Here is a 21,910-nt window from a genome sequence, read left to right as displayed (position 1 = left end):
ATCTATTACATGATCTTTTTTTTTTGACAAAGGGAGAATGTTGCTGTTTGTAACTGAATGTTTAAAAGTCATTTGGCAAAGTATTGAATAATTAAAAAAAGCAAAATCAAAGTCCATGGCATTATATGGATAGGGACAATTATGTATTTACTACTTCTGTATTTAACTACTTCAATAAATGTAGGACATGAGATGCAGGAGAATATGTTGACCAAAATAGGGACAATCAAGACATGAAGTCAGTCGGGGTCATTTAACATGGTATTTCACTCATACCAAATCCTCATTCTTGCTTCCTCCTCACTTCTTCCTCAATTACTTCCAATTTAAAAATTGTAGATGGTGTAAGTTATTGGTCTCACTTTCAACTTCTCATCATAACCCCATCTAAGTGTGACTTGCCTTTCTGGTATTAATGGTAGTCCAGCCTGGCACATGGTGGTTGAACAGCAAGAGAGTAAATATGAAGGCACCCATCACTCACTGTGTAGAACACTTGCCCTGCACATCTCCTTTAAACTTTCCTCCTCTCACCTTAAAGCTATGCTCTCTAGTTTTTGACATTTCATATGGATAAAAAGGATCTGGCTGTCTTCCATAGCTATGTCTCTCATAGTTGTGTATACTCTATCAGGTCTTCCCTCAGCTACTGACACTCTAGAGCAAACAATCCATGTTTCTCCAACCTCTCCTTATGGCTAATACCCTTTAATCCAGACAGTACTCAAAAAAACCTCTTCTGCAACCTCTCCAAACCTCCACATTCTTCCTGTAATGGGGTGACCAGAACTGCAAACAATATGGCAAACATGGCCTAACCAAAGTCCTATAAAGCTGCAATATGACTTCCTGACTCTTATACTCAATGCCCCCGACCAATTAAGGCAAGTACACTATATACTTTCTTTACCACTCTGCTTGCATTGCCACTTTCAGGGAGCTATACACATTGACCCTAAGATCCTTCTTAAAGTAGATTATGACCTTTTTGATAACATGTCAATCCTTTTTCTCTCTCCTCAGATGCTGCCTGATTTGTGTAAAATGCACAATGAAGTGTCTCGTAGGTTGGGAAACTTGCTGTAAACCCTGTGATAAACAGAAAGGAGCATGCTGGAGTTCAGTAGTAAGATCTTAGAGTACAGAACCCATCTGCTTCAGCAGTGAGACACTGAAAAACTCAATTTCAACATTTGCGACTCCAGCTAATACAGAGTTTGATAGCAAACATAAAATGTTTGAACGTTCAGTGCATCAGGTAATGTTGATGGAAATAGAAACATAGTTAATGTTTCAAAATGGTGCCAAATGAGAAACCAGCAGTAGTCTGTCCTGATGTCACACCTGATTTCTATGCTTGCACTTGATTCAAGCGGTGAGGTGATGCCAAGTATGCTATTTTCCTGATTAATGCACATTAACTATAAATGTTATTAGGGGTCTCACATCTGCGTTAGATGTCTGGACCTCAAAGGGGAGGTGAGAAGTAACTGCATAGGTTGGGGAGCAATGACATGAAGGTTGCAACACAGTCCCAAGATCAGGGACCTATTTCAATGATATAAATTTGGGCATCCACGACCAAGAGACAGAAAAGCTGAACAGAGGGCCTAAACCCGAGGGAACTTAGGAAACCATTGTGGATCATAATGAGGATTCAATGGAAGGTAGGGAGTTAAATGTCTGTAATCATATCCCAAGGATATGGACCTAGACTAGGAAAACATTTATAAATCTGAATGACATTCAAGAAAATTGGGACTAATTCCATCTCCACTCAATTTGCCATGCTACGTTTACACAATGAATACTCAATCAACTCTCAAACATAAATCACATTTTATACTTTATAACTAATGGCAGGATATCATGTCTGTACATTGTAATATCAACATCTGTAGGAGCAAGTGCCATTTAACTAATGCCTTCAGTAGAACATGCGGAGGTCCTTGCCATGCCCACAATCTGAGTTATTTGTATTACAGGATCTTGTTCATTGGGCTCAGCTGCCACAGCCAGTGTGCAGTAAAAGACTGGAGATTATAGAGATAATGATACACTCATAACCACTAATTTTCAAAATATCACTTACCCCTCACCCAAAATCGCTTGCCCTTATATGACAGGTGATTTAAATGTACTTCTCAATCAAGATTAACAAGAAGGTATCAGAATGTAGAAACTCTCTGTGTGCTATTCCACAAGAGGACCTATTGTATAATTTGACTGAATAGCATACAGAACAAGCATTTCACTGCATCCCATAGATATGACAATAAATAAAGCAAACCAAACTAGGTTGACATGTGGAGGCTGGATTTCTTCATGGGTGCAATCTATTACTTCTTGAAACTTCAGGGAATCCATGAAAAGGAAAGATTTGTGTGTAAGATTCTCTCTAACCAAGAAAGAGTACGAGAAGATGAATTTTCCACTTCATTCACTGAAAGGATCATGATGATTTATCAAGGCATTAAAGATGGCAGGACTGGACCAAACACCAAATCAGCGATGATTCCATTATGTAACAGTGAGAAAAATACAACAAGGCCTACTATGATTTCTGACGTACATAATAATGTATCGTAAGTTGTAACATGGATGGACGTCAGCTTCCACTGCCTTTACTGTGTCAGGGTGTAAGAATCTTTGGATGACAGACACAATTTCCTCAGGCAGTGTAACAGAGGCCTGACTGGAGCCATATGCTGTTCAAGAAGTTACTGCAGATGCTGGAAGATCGAAGGTACACAAAATTGCTGGAGAAACTCAGCGGGTGCAGCAGCATCTATGGAGCGAAGGAAATAGGCGACGTTTCGGGCCGAAACCCTTCTTCAGACCCTTCTCCAGCGTCTGAAGAAGGGTTTCGGCCCGAAACGTCGCCTATTTCCTTCGCTCCATAGATGCTGCTGCACCCGCTGAGTTTCTCCAGCAATTTTGTGTACCTTGGAGCCATATGCTGCCAACTCAGAATCTCAGTGCTCAGAAAAGGCCACAGGAACAGATCCTCTGGTACAAGGTTCTCTCCATCTCCTTCTTACAAGAGAGGATTTTTGTTCCCTCTCATGATCGTGCTTGAGAGAAAGCAGGACCACAGATAAGGTATCTTCATGTCAAACCAAGAAAAAAGTTATTCCCAAAACTTCTATCAAATTGTAGCTGCAAAGTTCACTGTGGCTAAATCCAAATGTTTCTGCCCCAACTTTCTATCTAAAAAAAACTGCCAGTAATAAATGGTCCCTATAAATAATGTAGATGAAGGGCTTTTTATCTCCTGCTATGTAGTTCCAATAAGCGAGTTCGGTATTCCGACTGTGCATGCCCAGGTCATAGGTCACTCGTGATAAACATTCTTGGCAGCTGTGCTGCTGCATGAATACAGACCTGCGTTTCATCCGTAGTCAAGATTGAACCCGGGTCTTCGGTCCTGCAAGCGCTGTTGAATTGCTTTTGGGCCGTCCCGTCCCCTCCAGAGTGTCCAATCCTTGTCCAGAGGTGCCCGAAGATGTCTGCGGTGACCCTGGACTGACGGGACACTGGCCCTTTGCAGTGGCGGCCCAGGCTTACAGCCAGCGTGGAGAAGAAGCGCTAACTCCAGCTCAACTCTGCCTGTCCCGCCGGGTTAACCGACAACCCTGGACTGACGGGACACCAGCCCGGAGCAGTGGAGTTAGCGCTTCTTCTCCACGCTGGCTGTAAGCCTGGGCCGCCACTGCAACCGGCTGGTATTCCGTCAGTCCAGGGTCACCTCTGCCTCCCCCAGATAGGGATGGGACACTCAGGAGGGGACGGGGACAGTCCAGTAGCAATTCAACAGCACTTGCAGCGCCGGGGACCCAGGTTCGATCCTGACTACGGATGAAACACAGGTCTGTATACATGCAGCAGCACAGTTGCCGAGAATGTTTATCGCGAGTGACCTTTGACAAATCCCATGATTCCTTGCGTTTTTCGGAATACCGAACTCGCTTATTGTCTGTGCAGGGTGTACACTATTTGATATTTGCATGTACATGAATAATTTTTAGGGGGTAAGCATTTTTCGATGTTGCACATGGACTGATGTCCCCCTTACTTCATGCACAAACATGTCAGATGCGCAATAGCCGCACAATCAATCTGACTCATACTGCATTATAAAATAATTCATGCTATAATTTAATTCTGTAGCAGTAATTTTTGAATTGTTATCTTTCCCTCCTAATTTTTAGGTTTTGTTCTGATAATTCATCAAAGAATATTTCTCAACTTTTAACTCATGAGTGGATAAACACAGATAATTAGTCCTCTCAATAAAACAAAACAACACCGCCTTGATAATATTACAAATGTTGATTTCTACAAACCTGGTGCAACATCATTAAGAATGAAAAAGAATCAAATATTATAAAATAAATATCACATTTAACTTACCTGTGAAAAAGAATTCCTTTGAGCTTGTAGGCTGACCTTGACTACTTCAAAAGGGTTGACAACAATTGCTTCAGTGAGTCCAGATCCAAGACCAGCCACTGTAAAAATCTAAAACATTGTCAATAAAAACATTGTTAAGAAATACAATTGACATTATCAAAAAGATGAGGAAGACTGCTCTTCCTTGGGGTTAGTACTACACTGTGGTGGTCCTCTTGCCTCCAACTCTGATAGTTATAACTTCCAACCCTACTTCAGTTGCTGATTTGCATAATCCAAGCTAATACTTGAGTGTCACAGTGAAACAGCACTGCAACACTCAAGAGCCTATCCTCTTTGGTGGACAGAAAATACCCTCACAAAGTGATGCATGGGGAACATACTACCAGGAAGATAGTTGTTTTAGAAAGAACTGCAGATGCTGGAAAAATCAAAGGTAGACAAAAATGCTGGAGAAACTCAGCGGGTGAGGCAGCATCTATGGAGCGCAGGAATAGGTGACGTTTCGGGTCGAGACCCTAAGGGTGATAGAAACAGATTGAACAGCAATGTCAAGTGGCAGTTGAATAAACACATGAACAGGGATGGAACAGAGGGAAAAAGATGCAAGTAGATGAGATTAGTTAGATTGGCATCTTGGTTGCCAATGGCACAGACATAGTGAGCTAATGGACCTGTTCCTATACTGTTTTATTTTCTATGTTTGGGAAGTTCTACAAACCTCTTGGTCAACACCAGTGTGCCAGCATGAATTGGGAGCCTGGATTTTGTTTGCACTGAGCCACTGCAATGGTACAAGTAGGAGGAGGATATAACTGCCACCTGCCAAGTTTATGGAGGTAATTCCCATTCACAAGGACATCAGGAATTATGATTACATGAACAAAAGGAATAGTAATGCAATAATTACAGTCAGTTAGTATTTTCACTGTAGAGATGAAAATCATGGGTCAATTTTTGGCAGTTTCCAATGCCCCAGATTCTTTTCCTCACATTTGCGAGATGACTTGCATGCTGGTAAGAATATGGATACTAAAGGTGTAACTTTTCTGGGAAAATTCAATGCTGTGGAAATAATGAGTGTAAATGGCGCAGATCACTAAGGAAGTCTGGAAATAATCAGATAAAGGCAGAAGCAAAATCAGTTGTAGACGCTATGCTTCCGACATGTCAGTTAACTATGGCAGCTGATTTTCCCGCCTCAAGCTCCTTCAAAGACCAAAATGATATAGAACAAATAGCAATAACAAATAGCCGAATGCAGGATAATTATTGACAAGATCATCAAGGAAAATCTCCCTGTCCTTCATTAAAATAGCCCTATAGACAATTTGCTTCCACACGAGACAGCTGACAGCTGTGTGAAAATAGCTCCTATATCAGTTAACAGTCTGGGCCCTAAACATTTGGACCACAATTCAGATAGTCTAACGATAGCAGCTTCTTTAACAAAACACTAAGTGCTGGAGTAACTCAGTGGGTTAGACAACATCTGTGGAGGCCATGGATAGGCAATATTTTGGGTCAGGACCCTTCTTCAGCTTTGTGGTGCGGGCAAGGTACAGTGGTAACTGAGAACCTAAATCTGAAATCAAAGCAGTAAGTGGTGGAAATGCTTATTATTCTTATTATCAGCAACATCTATGCAATTACAACACTCAATGTCAGATAGCCAGCTGGAATATATATATATTTGGACCAGAGTTTGAATAGTTCTACAGTGGCAACTTCCTTATGCTGTGTCATCTTTCATATTTGGCTGTTATATCTACATTAATGCTCTCACACTACCTATAGGAGAAGTACTCTTAAGCAGTAAACCGCAGCGGCACCTCACAACTACTACAGAAGTCTCTGATTCTTCTTTTAAATTATTATTATTATAGCAAAACAAGTAGATATAATGGCAAGGAAGGCATATGGCATGCTTGCCTTCATTGGTGGAGGGATTGAGTATATGAATCAGGCAGTCATGATGTCGTTTTTGAAGTATTGTGTGCAGTTCTGGTCCGGTCATTACAGGAAGGATGTGGAGGCTTTGGAAAGGATGCATAAGAGGCTTACCAGAATGCTGCCTGGATTCAAAGGTATGAGCTGTAAGGAGAAATTGGCCAAATTCTATGGAGCACGGAAACTGACGGGAGACCTGATAGAAGTATACAAAATCATGAGAGGCACAGATAGGGTAGACAGTCAGAAACCTTTTTGCCAGGATGAAAATATCAAATACCAGAGGGCATAGCTTTAAGGTGGGAGTGAAACAGTTTAATGGAGATGTGCAGGGCAAATGTTTTTATGCAGAGAGTGCTGGGTTCCTGGGTTCCAACTGCCAGGGATGATGGTGGAAGCTGATATGATCGTGGCATTTAAGCTCTGAGATAGGTAAATTGATATGCAGGGAATGAAGGAATATGGATCACATGCAGGCAGAGGAGATCAGATTGACTTGGATTCAAGTTTGGTGCGGGTCTTGTTGGCCGAAAGGCCTGTTCCTGTGCTGCACTCTTCTACGTTTGATGTTCAATGTTCCAAGCACAGCCACGACCTTAGATAGCCACTGACAAGATTACAAATTAGTTGTGGCACTGGAAAAAAAATTATTTACTTTTCATACATACCCACATGCTAAAATTGTGACTCAAATTGTGACTTGTATGACAGCATGGTGGGGCAGCAGTATAGTTGCTGCCTTATAGTGCTTACAGCGCCAGAGACTCGGGTTTGATCCCGACTATGGGTGCTGTCTGTACGGAGTTTGTACATTCTCCCCGTGACCTGCGTGGGTTTCCTCCCACAATCCAAAGACGTACAGGTTTGTAGGTTAATTGGCTTGGTATAAATGTAAATTGTCCCTAGTGTGTATAGGGTAGTGTTCATGTGTGGGAATCGCTGGGAAGGTGTGGACTCGGTGGGCCAAAGGGCCTGTTTCCACACTGTATCTCTAAACTAAAAAAAAATAATTGGATTATCAAAATTTAGATCAATATCAGGAAGTACAAATTATTGGCTTTGCAGAATAGGAATCTTTTAATTCCTAAGAGCCCTGTACCACGGTACGAGTTCATTCCAAGAGCTCTCCCGAGTTTAAAAAAAATCAAACTCGTGGTAAGCAGGGAGAATGAACGTAGCGGGTACATCGGAGCTCGGGGACGTCTCTTAGCGGCTCGTTACGCTAACGGCAGGTACTCGGGAAGACTCGCTAACGGCAGGTAAGCACAGGAAGACTCGTGAAGTTTTTTCAACTTGTTGAAAAATGTCCACGAGAGCCCCGAGTACCGACGAGTGGCCATTACCGTAAATCTCCGATTTCGAATCAGGGCAAACTCGAGAGAGCTCTGGAATGAACTCGTACCGTGGGACAGGGCTTTTACTTTACCACAAGTAATGAAAACAAAAAAAGAGTATAAACTTAGTTTGACTTATCTCTCTTATTATATAGGTCTGACAACGTTGCCTGATATGAACATATCTGGAGAGGGAGTTAAAAAAAATCCGCTGGTACGTTATATTGAAAGAAATGAAAAAAGATGTTCTAGATTTCTGATATGAAACCACTTATTTTATGTTTTATATGTAAATTTTAAAAACTTCTGCAGCAACATGCCTTTAATCCCTCCATATATTCATGAATCATGCCCTGAGTTTTCTTAAAGTGGAATACCTTCCTTACAGACTGGCAAGCTGCCAGTCAGTAACAATCTTAATACTAAACACTTGGCTTTGTGCCACAGTTTAGCTCCTGAGAAGTTTTCCCTGTTAAATTCATCCTTACCTAACTCTGCTCAAACCTAAATACACACCCACAGGTAAACAGGAAGATAAAAGCAGGAATGTAAGAAGACAAAAGCACTAATCCCTGCGCTGAGTAACAGCTGACGAGCAAACTTACAGTGAATTAAACTTAACACACAACATTTTTATTAGGGTTTTATACAACTTAATAGTATATTGAGATTTGGTTGATCATAACATATAACTTCAATTGAAGACATTTTTTAAAATGTTATTTAAGTCTTTATATGGTAAATGACAATTAACTAATATCAGCAAAAAAGTATTGTGAAGCCATGTGTTGCATGAAGGAACCATTTATTGCTAAACACTGCAACATTAAATTGTTCACATTTGTATCAACATTTATAGAAAAGTGCCAAGTACAGAAGGGTATATCACCACCTTGACTGTATGAAGTGCCAATGAAAGGAGTTGTAATTTGTACTTACCACACCAGTAGGCAGTGAAGTATAGCTTAATATCTTCTTGTATTGCTCAAAAGTCAAAAACTAGAAACCAAACCAGAAGGATGTAATCATCAGTTCAAGACATTTAAATGAGATAAACAAATCTGTTAGCTTCTTCAACAAATGCCCCTATGCTATTTGATTTATTTTCAGTTAAAAGCAGAAATGAACATATTAAATGAATGTTCACTGAATAAAACACCTTCTATGAAAGACTCCTAATAATACATGTTACATTTTCAAAAACACGAATCAGATATCAACGTACTCATTGATTGATTCATTCATTTATTGATTGAGAGATACAGCATGGAAACAGGCCCTTCGACACACCGAATCAACTTTGACCATCAATGATCCGTTCACACTAGTTCTATGTTACCCATTTTCTCATCCATTCCCTACGCAGAAGGGGCAAATTACAGAGGCCAATGGACCTACATATCTGTACATCTTTGGAATGTGGGAGGAAACTAGAGCACCCGAAGGAAACCCACACAGTCACCGGGAGAATGTACAAAGTCCACACAGACAGCACCCGAGGTCAGGATCGAACCCAGGTACCTGGCGGTGTGAAGCAGCAGTTCTACTAGTTGCGCCAACGTGTCGCTCCTCTGGTTATACAAAAATAAATACCAGTAGCTAAATTAATCACTGAGCAGGAATGAAAGGAAGTAGACGGGGAGAGCGTGCTAGTAATGATCTAAACAAAAGCAATTGCTGAGGCATCAGTATACAATGTGAATTTTCTATTATACAAAATGTAACTGAGCCACATTTTTCAACTAATGTATTTTTAAAAGAAACATTTCAATATAATGGAGATACAAGGGATTGCAGTTGCTGGAATCCTCAGCAAAAAAACAATCTGCTGGGGGAACTCGGTGAGTTGAGCAGCATCTGCGTGGGAGGAATTGTCAACGTTTTAGGGCAAAATCTTGCATTCCGACCAAATACATCATGTCCCGATGCAGGCTTTCAACCCTAAACACCAACAATTCCTCCCCCTGCCACCCTACCTGTACAGTTGTTTTTCAGTTCAACATAAGTAATTCTGTTACATCCTTGACCAAACAGCAATATTCAGACAACCCAGCACAAAGCCACTTTTTCCAGTTAACATGAAATAATTAGCTCCAAATGTTCTACCCTTACACACTGAATGTGCAGAGATGCTTGTTCATGAACTCCAGTCAGCAACAAAAAAAGCATTTGGCCCTTAAACCCAGTCATTCCTCCCACTCCACCCTTTCTACACCAGTATTGCTTTTTCCAAGCAACTATGTGACATCCTCTTCTCAATAGGTAGACAAAAATGCTGGAGATACTCAGCGGGTGAGGCAGCATCTATGGAGTGAAGGAAATAGGCAACGTTTCGGGTCGTGACCCTTCTTCAACTCTCAATAGGGGGTGGAAGATTGCAACCTTCACGTGGTCCGCCCTGTTTTGACTAATGCAATCAACTCGACATGCACAAACGGAAGATCAAATTGAACAAGTTGTCCAACAGCTTTAGGCTGTGCACACCACACGAAAGAAGAAGAACTCTCAATAGGTTATTGATTCAGCTGCTTTTTCAACATGTCAATCATTAATTATTAAAAAGGCAACTAGCCTAAGGTAGCAGAATATTTCATAGGTTGATGAAGGGACAGGCTGCTGTGATATGATATGATCAACATCACTCATTCCATTAGACTTTGTGAACAACAAAACATTTCTGTAGTATAAAAGCCACAGATTACAGAATGGAATCTATTAAATTTGGTCATACTGATAGTATTTCAACAGTGAATACACTTCAAAATAACTTAATGGGCTGAAAAGCTCTTTGGATTCTCCTGAGAAGGAAATCAAAAAGGTGCTAATGTACTACATTACCTACAACCAACCAAATGTACCTATTATGGAAAAGATTTGCCTGCAGCATGGGAGTCCAGTAGATTTAGTACAGTACTATACTGGACAGTCAGCCAATAAGTTGTTAGGGACGGGACTAATGGCAGGGTTTATACCATGAGTCCATTTTATAGCAATCATGTTAAGTCTCAAATGCACTTCATCATGTGCGTAGGAAAGATAACCAGGAATTACACAATGGATCAAGTCACGCAGACTATGACTATTGTTTTCAAAGCATTTCAAGGATCCCAGTTCCGAGCTGGAAGATCTGTTCTGCGTCCAAAGCATTCAGCATAAATGTGCTGCTAAATACTGTATATATATCAGATATCCTCGGTGTGAAGACTGCATTTTTTCTCCAAAAGGATTGTCTCATGGCCACTTCTACCATTGCTAACCTAGGCAGATGCATCTGCCAGGTTGGTGAGCACCAGCTCAAGTAGGATTATTGCTGAAGTTGGCCACAGACTGGTTCTGGAATCCATGTCCTTTTGGAGTCGGCTAACTTGTACTACCAAATTAATCCTGAACACTAGAGTATATTATGGTCCCTAACTACTTTCAGTGCTTCCTCCACGTGTTGTTCAACGTGGAGGGGCACTGATTTGTCAACCGAGGGAGCAAAGGTGGTGGAAATAAGGAGGCTAACTTGCCCATGTTTGATGTGATGCCATGAGACTTCACAGGATCAAAAGTCAATGTTGAGTACTTCCAGGACAACTCTTGCCCATCTATACACCAGTGTCCTGCCACCTATGCTGGGTCTGTCCTGCTGGTTGAACAGGACATATCGAAGAATTGTGATGGAGGTGTATGGCACATTGTGTGTAAGGTATGATTCAGAGAATACAACTGTGTTAGGCTGTTGCTTGACTCTGCGGCAGAACAGTTCTCAAAATTTAGATAGCAACCTCCAGCTGTTTGCCAGAAGGAGTGGCAGGTAGGTTTGCTGGTGCTATGCAGGAGACTTTAAACTACAGAGACAGGTAAGACCTGGAATGACAGTGCAGCAAGAGGAGAGGCTGATTCATATGAATAAAAATAGGACAGGCAAGTACATATAACATAGAACAGTACAGCACAGGAACAGGCCCTTCAGTCCACAATTTCCATGCTGAACATGACGCCAAGTTGAACTAATCTCCTCTGGCTGCGCCTGATCCTTATCCCTCCATTCCCTGCTTTTACTTTAACACAGGAAGCCACACAGCCAAGACAGATGAGCTGCACATGGGATTATGTTATTGTTGCAACCACAGAAACATGAAAGAGGGAAGGGCATAATTGGCAGCTCTATATTCCAAGGTGTAGAAGTTTCAAGCAGGACAGAAAGGTTGCAAAAGAGGAGGAGGTGTTGCATTGTTGATCAGGGAGATCATTAGGATAGTACTCAGGAATTATACTCAGGCTAGTACTCAGGAAGGTTACCCTGCATGGATCAGCCAATGAGGCTATATAGGTTGAATTTAGAAGGGGTGATTACTTTGATGAGGTTATACTCAGAATCATAATAGTCAGTGGGAATTAAAAGAGCAGATATGTAGGCAGATCACAGAAAGGTGTAGAAGCAATAAGGTTGTAAGGAGTAAGAGATTTGAACATTTCCATTGTGGACTGGGCTTGCGTTAATACATGGACGTTAAATGGGAGGCATTTTTGAAATGCATTCAATAGGTTTTTCATAGAATGTGAAGATTTTTTATAAGGCAAAGGCAGTACAGAATCATGGCGACTCTTCTGTGCTGCCGAGGTGAGGTGTGCTGTACGATTTTATCGGGTTGTATGCAAAATAAATCATTTCACTGTACCTAGGTACATATGACAATAAAGTATTATTGAATCATTGAATCATTGGGAGGGGATTGCTGGGCATGTGATGATGATAATTTTCATCTTTGTGAGCCACAGATTAGGTACGAGAAGACTGGAAGATGGCTAAGGTTGTCCTCTTGTTCAAAAACGGTAGTGGGGATAAGCTGGGTAACTACAGCCCTGTGTGCCTTACATCAGTGGTTGGATAGTGGTTGCGAAGATTCAGAGGAATACCTGGATAAAGAAGAACTGATTAGGAGTTAGTGTAATTTTGAGAAGGAGAGATCGTGTCTCTCAAATCTGTTATGAGTTTTTGAGGAGGTAACTAAGAAAATTGATGAAACCGGAGCAGTGGATGTGCTTTACATGGATTTTAGTTGTTAAGGTCCCATCTAATGGTCTGATATCCATCATCACAAAGTGTTTCAAGAGATGGTGAAGGAGCACATTACTTTTAGCCTCACAGACAGTCTTGATCAACAGTCAAGAGTCAAGTGTGTTTTATTGTCATATGTACCGATACAGAACAATGAAATTCTTACTTGCAGCAGCACAATAGGTTTATAAACATAGCACTCAATAGATAATATAATAAGCAAATATAAAAATGTTCAGTGAATAGGAAACCCAATATAGTGCAAAAAAAACAAACAAAGCCCAAAGTCCTTAGTGCAACAAAGGCAGTTTGTACTTCGGAGCTTAGTTGTAGTGTTCAATAGCCTGATGGTCGTTGGGAAGAAGCTCTTCCTGAACTTGGATGTTATATTTTTCTGACGCCTCCAGTTTCTTCCTGATGGCAGGAGTGAGGTAAGTGTGTGGCCGGGGTGGTGTGGGTCCTTAACAATGCTGGCTGTGTTTTTAAGACTGCACCTCCTATAGATCCCTTCAATGGCAGGGAGGTCAGTATCCACGATGGACCATGCAATGTTCACCATTTCTTGCAATCATTCACGGGTGTTCAAAGTAGCCAAACCATTTCCAGCCAGTGAATATGATCTCCACCGTACACTTGTAGAAGTTCAAGAGAATATTTGTTGACACACCTAATCTCCTCAATCTTCTAAGGAAGTAGATGCATTGATGGGATTTCGTTATGATTGCATCCGTGTGCAAGGTCCAGGACAGATCTTCAGAGGTATGCTCGCCAAGGAAACTTAAAGTTGCTGACTCTCTTCACTACCGAACCATGGATGAAGACAGGTTTATGGATCCTTAGCTTTCCCCTTATAGCTAACAATAAGTTTCTTGGTTTAACTGATATTGAGAGCAAGGTTGTTTGTCTGGTAACATTCAATCAGACAATCAATCTCCCTCCTGGACTCTGACTCATCATTATCTGTAATTCGTCCAACAACAATCCACTGCAGTTTGCCTAACTGCAACAGGTCCACTGCAGAAGCCATCTTCCTGGCCATAAACTCTTCTCTGAAACACCTAGACAATTACAACACTTATGTTAAACTCTTATTTATTGATAATAACTCTGTCTTCAACCATAATTCAATCCAAACTCATCACCAAACCTTTCGGACCGAGGAGTTAGCAGCCTTCTCTGTCACAGGATCCTCAACTTTCTGATTCACAGATCCCAATCAGTGAGGATAGGTGACAAGACCTCCTTAAAAATAATTCTTAACACTGGAGCCCTACAAAGATGTGTGGTGGCGGAGATGCCCAGTCATCATCAGTAATGCCGAACCAAATTGGTCGAGAGCATCAAGTTCCTTAGCGTCAGAATTATCAATGATCTGTTGTGGACCGGTCACATTGAAGCAACAGCCAAGAAAGCACACCAATGCCTCTACTTCCTCACGAGACTGTGGACATTCAGAATGTCTTCAATTACTCTTAAAAACTTCCACAAATGCACCATAGAAACCATACTGTTGGGTCGCATCACAGCTTGATTTGTGAGAAGATTGCAGGAAATTGCAGAGTTGCAGATGTAGCCCAGTCCATTGCACAAACCAGACTCCCCACCATTGACTCCATTTACACTTCACCCTGCCTCAGGAAAACAGCCAACATAATCAAAGACCTTTCCCATCCTGGTCACTCCTTCTTCTCCCGGCTCACATTGCGTAGAAGATACAGAAGTTTGAAAGTGTTCACCACCAGAGTAAGAAGTAGCTACTTCCCCTCGTTATCAGGCTTCTGAATGGTCCTTCCATCAGCTAAGGTACAGGCTGATTTCCTCTACTTCTTTGCGGACACTGGACTTTGTCTCTGAAGCTGGTGCCACAGATACTGAAAACTATATTCTTCACTCTGCCTCTTTCATTTGACTCTATCTATTGTACTTAAGTTAGCTTGATTGTATCTATGTATAGTATTATCTGATTTGATTACAAAACAAAGCTTTTCACTGCAATTTATTATTGTACACATGACTGCTTCAGGATCTAAATTCAGTTAAATGATTTCAAACTTGTCATAGTCATAGTAACGATGACGGCAAAAACCCTTAGATTGTCATAAAAATCACTCTGGCTCAACAATGTCCTTCAAGAGGGGAAATCTGCCTTTCTTAAATGTTCTGGCCTATATCTGATTCCAGACTATCCCATGTGGTTAACTGAAATGGCCTAGCAAACTCCTCCGTTATACCATAAGCACAGCGTTCAAATGGAGAACTAGAACTGGATGGACCACCTCAACCCAGGTACTAAATTCAAAAGTGGCAAACTCACTCACAGCCTAGTAAAGTATTCCTCACCAGCACAGTATCAAAGAATTATCAGAAATACATAGGAATGAGCTCTTTCACCCCATCTTGTCCATGCTGTCAAAGATGCCTATTTATGCTGGTCCCTGTTGCCTGCATTCGCCTTATATCCATCTATTCAAATACCAATAAAAATGTTTTTTTGATGTTATAGTGGTATGTGCCTCCAACATCCTCTCTGTGAAAAACTATCTTTCCTGTCACCATAAAACTGTGCCTTCTAGTTGCACAGTCCCGTGCCCTAGGAATATAGAGTATGACTACCTATTCTATCTCTGCCCCTCATTATTCTATAAACCTCGATAAGGTCAGCTTCCAGCCTCCTACTTTCCAATGAGAATAAGCCCGGCCTATCTAATATCTTCTTATACCTGCAGTCCACCGTTCTAGGCCACAACTTGGTGAATAATAATAATAATAATAATAACTTTATTTATAGAGCACTTTAAAAACAACCACAGTTGCAACAAAGTGCTGTACATGACTAATCATGGACAAGAAATTATTACATAACAATAAAAACATTAAACAAAAGAGTAAAAACAATAAAATTAAAAACATTAAAAGCACTAAAAACAGGAGCAAAGTCTCAAGCAGTGTCAAAAGCCAAGGAATATAAATGTGTTTTAATACTGGTTTTGAAGATGGACAGTGAGGGGGCCTGTCTGATGTGCAACGGCAGAGCGTTCCAGAGTGCCGGAGCAGCAACAGGCACTCTCCCCTCTGAGCTTCCGCTTGGACCTCGGTACCTCCAGGAGCAGCTGATCAGCTGACCTGAGGCACCGGGCAGGAGCGTATGGGTGGAGCAGTTCAGAGAGGTAAGGCGGGGCGAGCCCATTTAGAGATTTAAAAACAAATAAAATAATTTTAAAATGAACTCGAAATAACCGGGAGCCAGTGGAGGGAGGCCAGAATTGGCGTTATGTGATCCCTCTTTCGAGTTCCAGTTAAAAGGCGAGCAGCAGCATTTTGAACCAACTGGAGACGAGCCAGTGAAGATCGTGCAACTCCAAAATAGAGTGCGTTACAGTAATCCAGCCTAGATGTAATAAAGGCATGGATTACTGTTTCAAAATGCTGCCGCTCGAGAATGGGCTTCACCTTTGCCAGCTTCCTTAGGTGAAAGAAGCTGGACTTAACCACCGCACCTATTTTTATGATCTAATTTAAAATCACTGTCCATCCTAAAACCTAGGTTTAAAACTGTTGGCTTCACGTACCGTGCCAGTGGACCCAAGTCAACAAGGGGAGGTTCACGGCAGCCATTGGGGCCAAACAATATCACCTCTGTCTTCTTTTCATTAAATCCTAGAAAGTTTAGGGCCATCCAGGACTTAATGTCCTCAAGACATGACAGAAGTGATTTGACAGAAAAGGCGTCTTCCTTCCTCAGCGGCATATATAGTTGGCTATCATCAGCATAACAATGAAAAGAGATGCCATGCTTTCTAAGAATGGAACCCAGAGGAAGTAAGTATAGTGAGAAAAGCAGGAGCCCTAAAATTGAGCCCTGTGGAACCCCATATGACAGAGGAGCGGAGGAGGATTCAAAACCAGCAAGGCTTACACACATGGTTCTGTCTGCCAGATAGGACCTGAACCATCCCAGGGCACTGCCACAGATGCCCACTAGGTGCTGTAACCGAGATATTAAGATACCATGGTCCACTGTATCAAAGGCGGCAGATAGGTCCAGCAGGACAAGAACCACATAATTACCAGAATCATTTGCTAGGAGGATGTCATTATAAACCCTTAGCAATGCTGACTCTGTGCTATGCATAGTTTTAAACCCAGACTGGAAAACCTCCCGAATATTATGCTCGTCCAAGAAGAGTTTTAGCTGAGCATAAACAACTTTCTCCAGGATTTTAGAGATAAAAGGCAACTTGGAGATCGGTCTAAAATTGGCCAGAACAGTTTGATCCAGGCCAGGTTTCTTAAGTAGTGGTTGCACTACTGCATGTTTAAAACTTACGGGGACAACCCCAGAACACAAGCTGCTGTATATAATGGCAAGAACCAACTGCCCTATACTGGGGAAAACCTCTTTAAAAAGATGAGGAGGGACAGCATCACAAGGGGAACCCGATGGCTTAATATGGCTAACCACATCCTCTAAACACGACAATGTCACAGGCACAAACTTATCCAATACCACCAGGCATGTGACCGAAACAGAGGGGTCAGAGGCAGGAGCTGAAATGAGAGCCCTTATGGAAACAACCTTATTAATAAAAAGTGCAGGCAGTCATTGCACATTTCAGACGATGCTTCCAGACAGACAGGCTGCGGGGCATTTAGAACAGAGTCAATGATTTTAAATAGCACTCTTTGGCACTGTCTCTATCATTGCCACATTCTTCCTGTAGTGTGGCAACCAGACCTGTACACAATATGTCTAACCAATGTTTTGTACAACTGCAACATGACTGCCCAACTTATATTTGTTGCTTTGGCTGATGAAGGTATGCATACTACATATTTTTTTCACTGTGCTATTCACCTGTGTGGCCACTTTCAGGGATCTATGGACTTGCTCCCCAAGGCCCTCTGTACATGAATGCCGCTAAGGTCCCAGTCTTTCATGATGCAGGTTTATAGGACTTATAGGACTTTATAAGACTTTTGGATCTAATTTGCCAACATGCCTTGATCCCTTAACCTTCCGGCCCAGCATCCTTGAGTTTAAGTTTATTATTGTCATATGTGGGATTTCAATTTGGGTCTCTGGATTGTTATTCCAGACATTTGGATTTCTATGCTGGTAATTTACCAAAGTGCCACCACTGTACCTTGTTATCCATTAAGTAACGGGTTCCAGATACCTGTAAGTATTTTGAATGTTCCAGTTGAGCACCGCTACTTTGAGAGCTACTGCACTTGGAAAGCTGTATCGGAGGATAGTATTGGAGAATGCCATCAGCCTTCCGAAAATTGGAATCTACTGTCCCCTCAATTCTGGGATTTCTTCCAGTACACACCCAGTGGGTGTAAACATTCCTGTGTACTTGAAAAACAGGAGATGCAACTCAGCAAAGCAAAGAGACAGTAAATGAACTGACGTCACGAGGAGGACCAGGAACTGAAGAAGGAAGACAAAAGTGCTGAAGAGCTTCCAAATGAACTGACTAGACAACATAGGACAGTAGAGATAAAATCAAGTTCACTGTGACAGCCTTTGCTCCAGGTCCTCTTCCTCCCCCTCCTCAAAGAATGACTGTAATTCTGCTGAGAATGAAAATGAGGATGTATCCCAAACCTGGCAAAGACATAGACACAAGAAGCTGCAGATGCTGGTTTACAGCAAAATGCACAAAGTGCTGGAGCCACTTAGCAGGTCAGGCAGTGTCTGTAGAGAATATGGATAGACGATATTTCAATCTAAAGAAGGGTCCCCACCTGAAATGCCACCTATCCATGTCCTCCAGACATGCTGCCTGCCATTGAGTTACTCCAGCACTTTGTTTCTTTTTAAGCTGTAATCAAGCCTTTGCTGGACATGTTAATAAAGTTGTTTATGTTTAATCGATTACGAGGATGGGTTAATGTTTGTTGTGCACATGGGGCAGATTTCATGCAAACTGCTCCCTTGAATGTGTCTCCTTCTTCCAGTTAGAAATGATCGTTGCCATCATCCTGGTGAAGTGCTGTAATGTGGTGACATCCTACAGTTTGTCCGTGTCCAAGTTATAAGCAGTCTGCATAACATTAAGAGAGGGATTATTGAGTCAATGTCACATTACAGCATCTTAGAGTAAGAGTGTTAGTGGGAATGCGAATAACCATGATGTGCTTGTTGGTGCTTGTGTGCATAATATAATGATTGTAGGAATGTGTATGTGATAGACAGAGACAGAGACAGAGACAGAGACAGAGACAGAGACAGAGACAGAGACACAGAGACACAGAGACACAGAGACACAGAGACACAGAGACACAGAGACACAGAGACACAGAGACACAGAGACACAGAGACACAGACACACAGAGACACAGACACACAGACACACAGACACACAGACACACAGACACACAGACACAGAGAGAGAGAGAGAGAGAGAGAGAGAGAGAGAGAGAGAGAGAGAGAGAGAGAGAGAACGTGCAAATGTACGATTGCATGTGTGAGTGAATCAGAGAGTGTGCAGTGATGTGTGTTTTAGAGAGAAAGAACATCAAGTAGACAGAGGATGATGTTTCTGTAAGTGAGTGAGTGCATTGTGTGCATACATGTGAGAGCATGTATTCTTGTGCTTGCTTTTCTGTTTGTGTGACATATGGAGATTATGTCTGTAAGAGAGTGAGAATGTAGGGACCTGTGCACGTCTGTGTGAGCAACATGTCTGTATGTGTCCACGAGAATGACACAATGAATGAATGAAAGGAGAGGTGTTCGCATATGTGATGAGCAGTAACTGTATAAACAGTATTAATTGTGTTGCAGAACACACTGACATTCTGATGAAGATATTCGTATTTGCAATTCTGCACTATGCACAGGATGTCACTCCAAGTCGACCATCTTCTGCCCTGGTTAGTCTCCTGGCCCAATCTACGAGGGCTGCATCCCCCCCCGGCACTTATCTCCTCCTTCAATATCTTCAAGTCTTTCTCAGAGAACCTCTCGTTCCTGCGTGCCTGCTCTATGGCAGCCGTTCTGTAATTTGCTGCTTTCTGACTGTGATGTGGAGTCAGACTTTGCTTTGATTACCGGACAGTGAATTGCCAGAATGCATCCACTGAGACTACTCTGGCTTCTGAACATGGAAACTGTTAGCACAAAGCATAGTGCACACAATAGGAATTAATAGTGCCATCTTTTCAGATTTGGCAATTATATTTTAGTACTCTTTCAGAAAATATTGAAACAATGAACATAATGAACAATAAAGGCAGACGCCTCAATAAATTGCCCAGATTGCTGTGATTACTATTGATAGCAGCAGTAAAAATTCCTGCTGGCTGTAAATTTTTTCACATATTGTTATGAAATCTATCTAATCACTGATCATGGGTGCATGTTCTAACAGATACAACGCGTCGTAGGGAACAGGGATGGAATTGAGCAACGGGTTCACCACTGAACTGCTCAAAGCCTTTACATAAACTTGCTCTTTTTCTCAAACATAACTGGCAACATTCATCAGCTGATTTCAGGATGTTTGTATGAACATGTTCATTCTGAATTGGACATTTAATTCACTAAATCTAGTTAGCGCATAGCAGTTGAAATTAACTATCTTTAATCAGACTTTATTTTGCACTAAATGTACTCTTTATCCTTTATCATTGCACTGTGGACAGCTTGATTGTAATCATGTGTAGTCTTTTCTTTGACTGGATTGCATGCAAACAAAAGCTTTTCACTGTACCTCAGTACACATGACAATAATAAACTAAACTTAATTGCAATAACACTACGCCCAAGTTCTAATTGTTTTCCAGTTAAAAATTTCAGCTTTTTACTTATTCATCCAGATAAACAATTTCTTATTGTGAGATCTTGTGAATTTTTCAGTTGTTCCATTTATTTTATCTTCTAGGCACTACCTATCAGGAGAAATATATTGAGCAACATGATCTTTCGGATACATGATGACCTTCAATCAATTGCATAATTGGCTCCCCTCCACTTTACAGTTGTGACATGTAGAATGAAAAGCATACTGATTCAAAAGTGAATTGGAATTAATCTGCAAAAAAAGTTTCAAACTGGGTACATTTTAACAAAGTGAATGATCAACTGGAACTAATCTTTTGTTAGAGGGCATCAAATATTCTGTGCTTTTAAAACCACTCAGAAACTTGCTTGGAGAAACAGAAATATTTTCTAAGTATGTCCTAAGTAATTGCAGATGTTTTCAAGACTTGCCTTTTATTTTTAGTTCTACAAATTAGAACTAGCCCACAGAACTATATTCTCTAGTCAGCAATGATCCAGCCTATCTTCCAACCACCCTCCTCCCCCAAGTGATCCACTATGCTCAACCACACTATTTTGGCCTGCTGGGCCTAAGGAAGTATAAGCTTATTGTTGGTCTCTTTGCCCTTCTTCCCTGCTGCTCCTTGAAGATTGAGGTTTCGAGAGTCTCTCTTCAAAAATGTCTTTACTGATATACAATGGCACTTTATTTATTGATTTTGTCCAAAACAGCAAAAATATAAAGCACCACGTGAGCTAAATTTGGTAGCTTCTCAAATCAAACACAAGGATCGCAGTGCTCATTGAACACATTTCAGACAGCTCTGACTGTTGTTGATGGGCTGGGAGCATCAGCAGAATCATAGAATCATGAGAAGTCAGCCCCATTTAAGATTAAAATAAATGCAACATTTTAAGTGTACTGGAAATCTAAAATATATATATTTTAAATTAGTGGAATTATACAACTAGTATATAGCGGTTACAGTATAAGATATAGTATAGAGTTCAATATACAGCAACGTGTGTTGGTACACCTGACATTTTCATTCAGTTTCGGGACACAACACAAATGTACTGAATTGAGGTATTTGATTGTCTTTTGTGGAATTGTATCATTCACCTGATTGGGTATACTGATCTGGATGGAAAAGCATAGCACAAGTACAAACATTTTATTTTAGTTATACATTAATTTTAAACATTTTCATCTCTTCAAATTTCCTTAGGACATAGCACATGGCCATTTACCCTGTCAAATCTATACGGGTTCCCAGACTAGTTCCACTCCCTACTTATTTCCCTGTAATCTATTATCTAACACACGGTCATCAATAAATCCAAATCTTCTACCTCCCACTACTTGCTCAGGGCAATTCAGTTGCTGAATGTCTT

The 21,910-nt window shown here is 41.2% G+C and overlaps 1 protein-coding gene across 2 annotated transcripts in view; it reads right to left on the bottom strand.

Moving 5' to 3' along the window:
- Positions 1-21,910, bottom strand: part of slc25a21 (solute carrier family 25 member 21) — a 357,875-nt gene that overhangs the window by 13,239 nt on the left and 322,726 nt on the right. For both annotated transcript variants that reach the window (XM_033027135.1, XM_033027136.1), the window contains exons 6-7: positions 8,637-8,696; positions 4,414-4,521 (exon numbers count right to left, since the gene is read on the bottom strand). In XM_033027135.1, the coding sequence (XP_032883026.1) occupies positions 4,414-4,521; positions 8,637-8,696 (168 nt within the window). The remainder of the gene's footprint in view (positions 1-4,413; positions 4,522-8,636; positions 8,697-21,910) is intronic.

This window comes from Amblyraja radiata, chromosome 9 (genome assembly GCF_010909765.2).
Source record: "Amblyraja radiata isolate CabotCenter1 chromosome 9, sAmbRad1.1.pri, whole genome shotgun sequence".
Taxonomy (NCBI): domain Eukaryota; kingdom Metazoa; phylum Chordata; class Chondrichthyes; order Rajiformes; family Rajidae; genus Amblyraja; species Amblyraja radiata.
The sequence above is the reverse complement of the archived record's forward strand: the minus strand, read 5'-3'. Positions and strand labels throughout refer to the sequence as shown.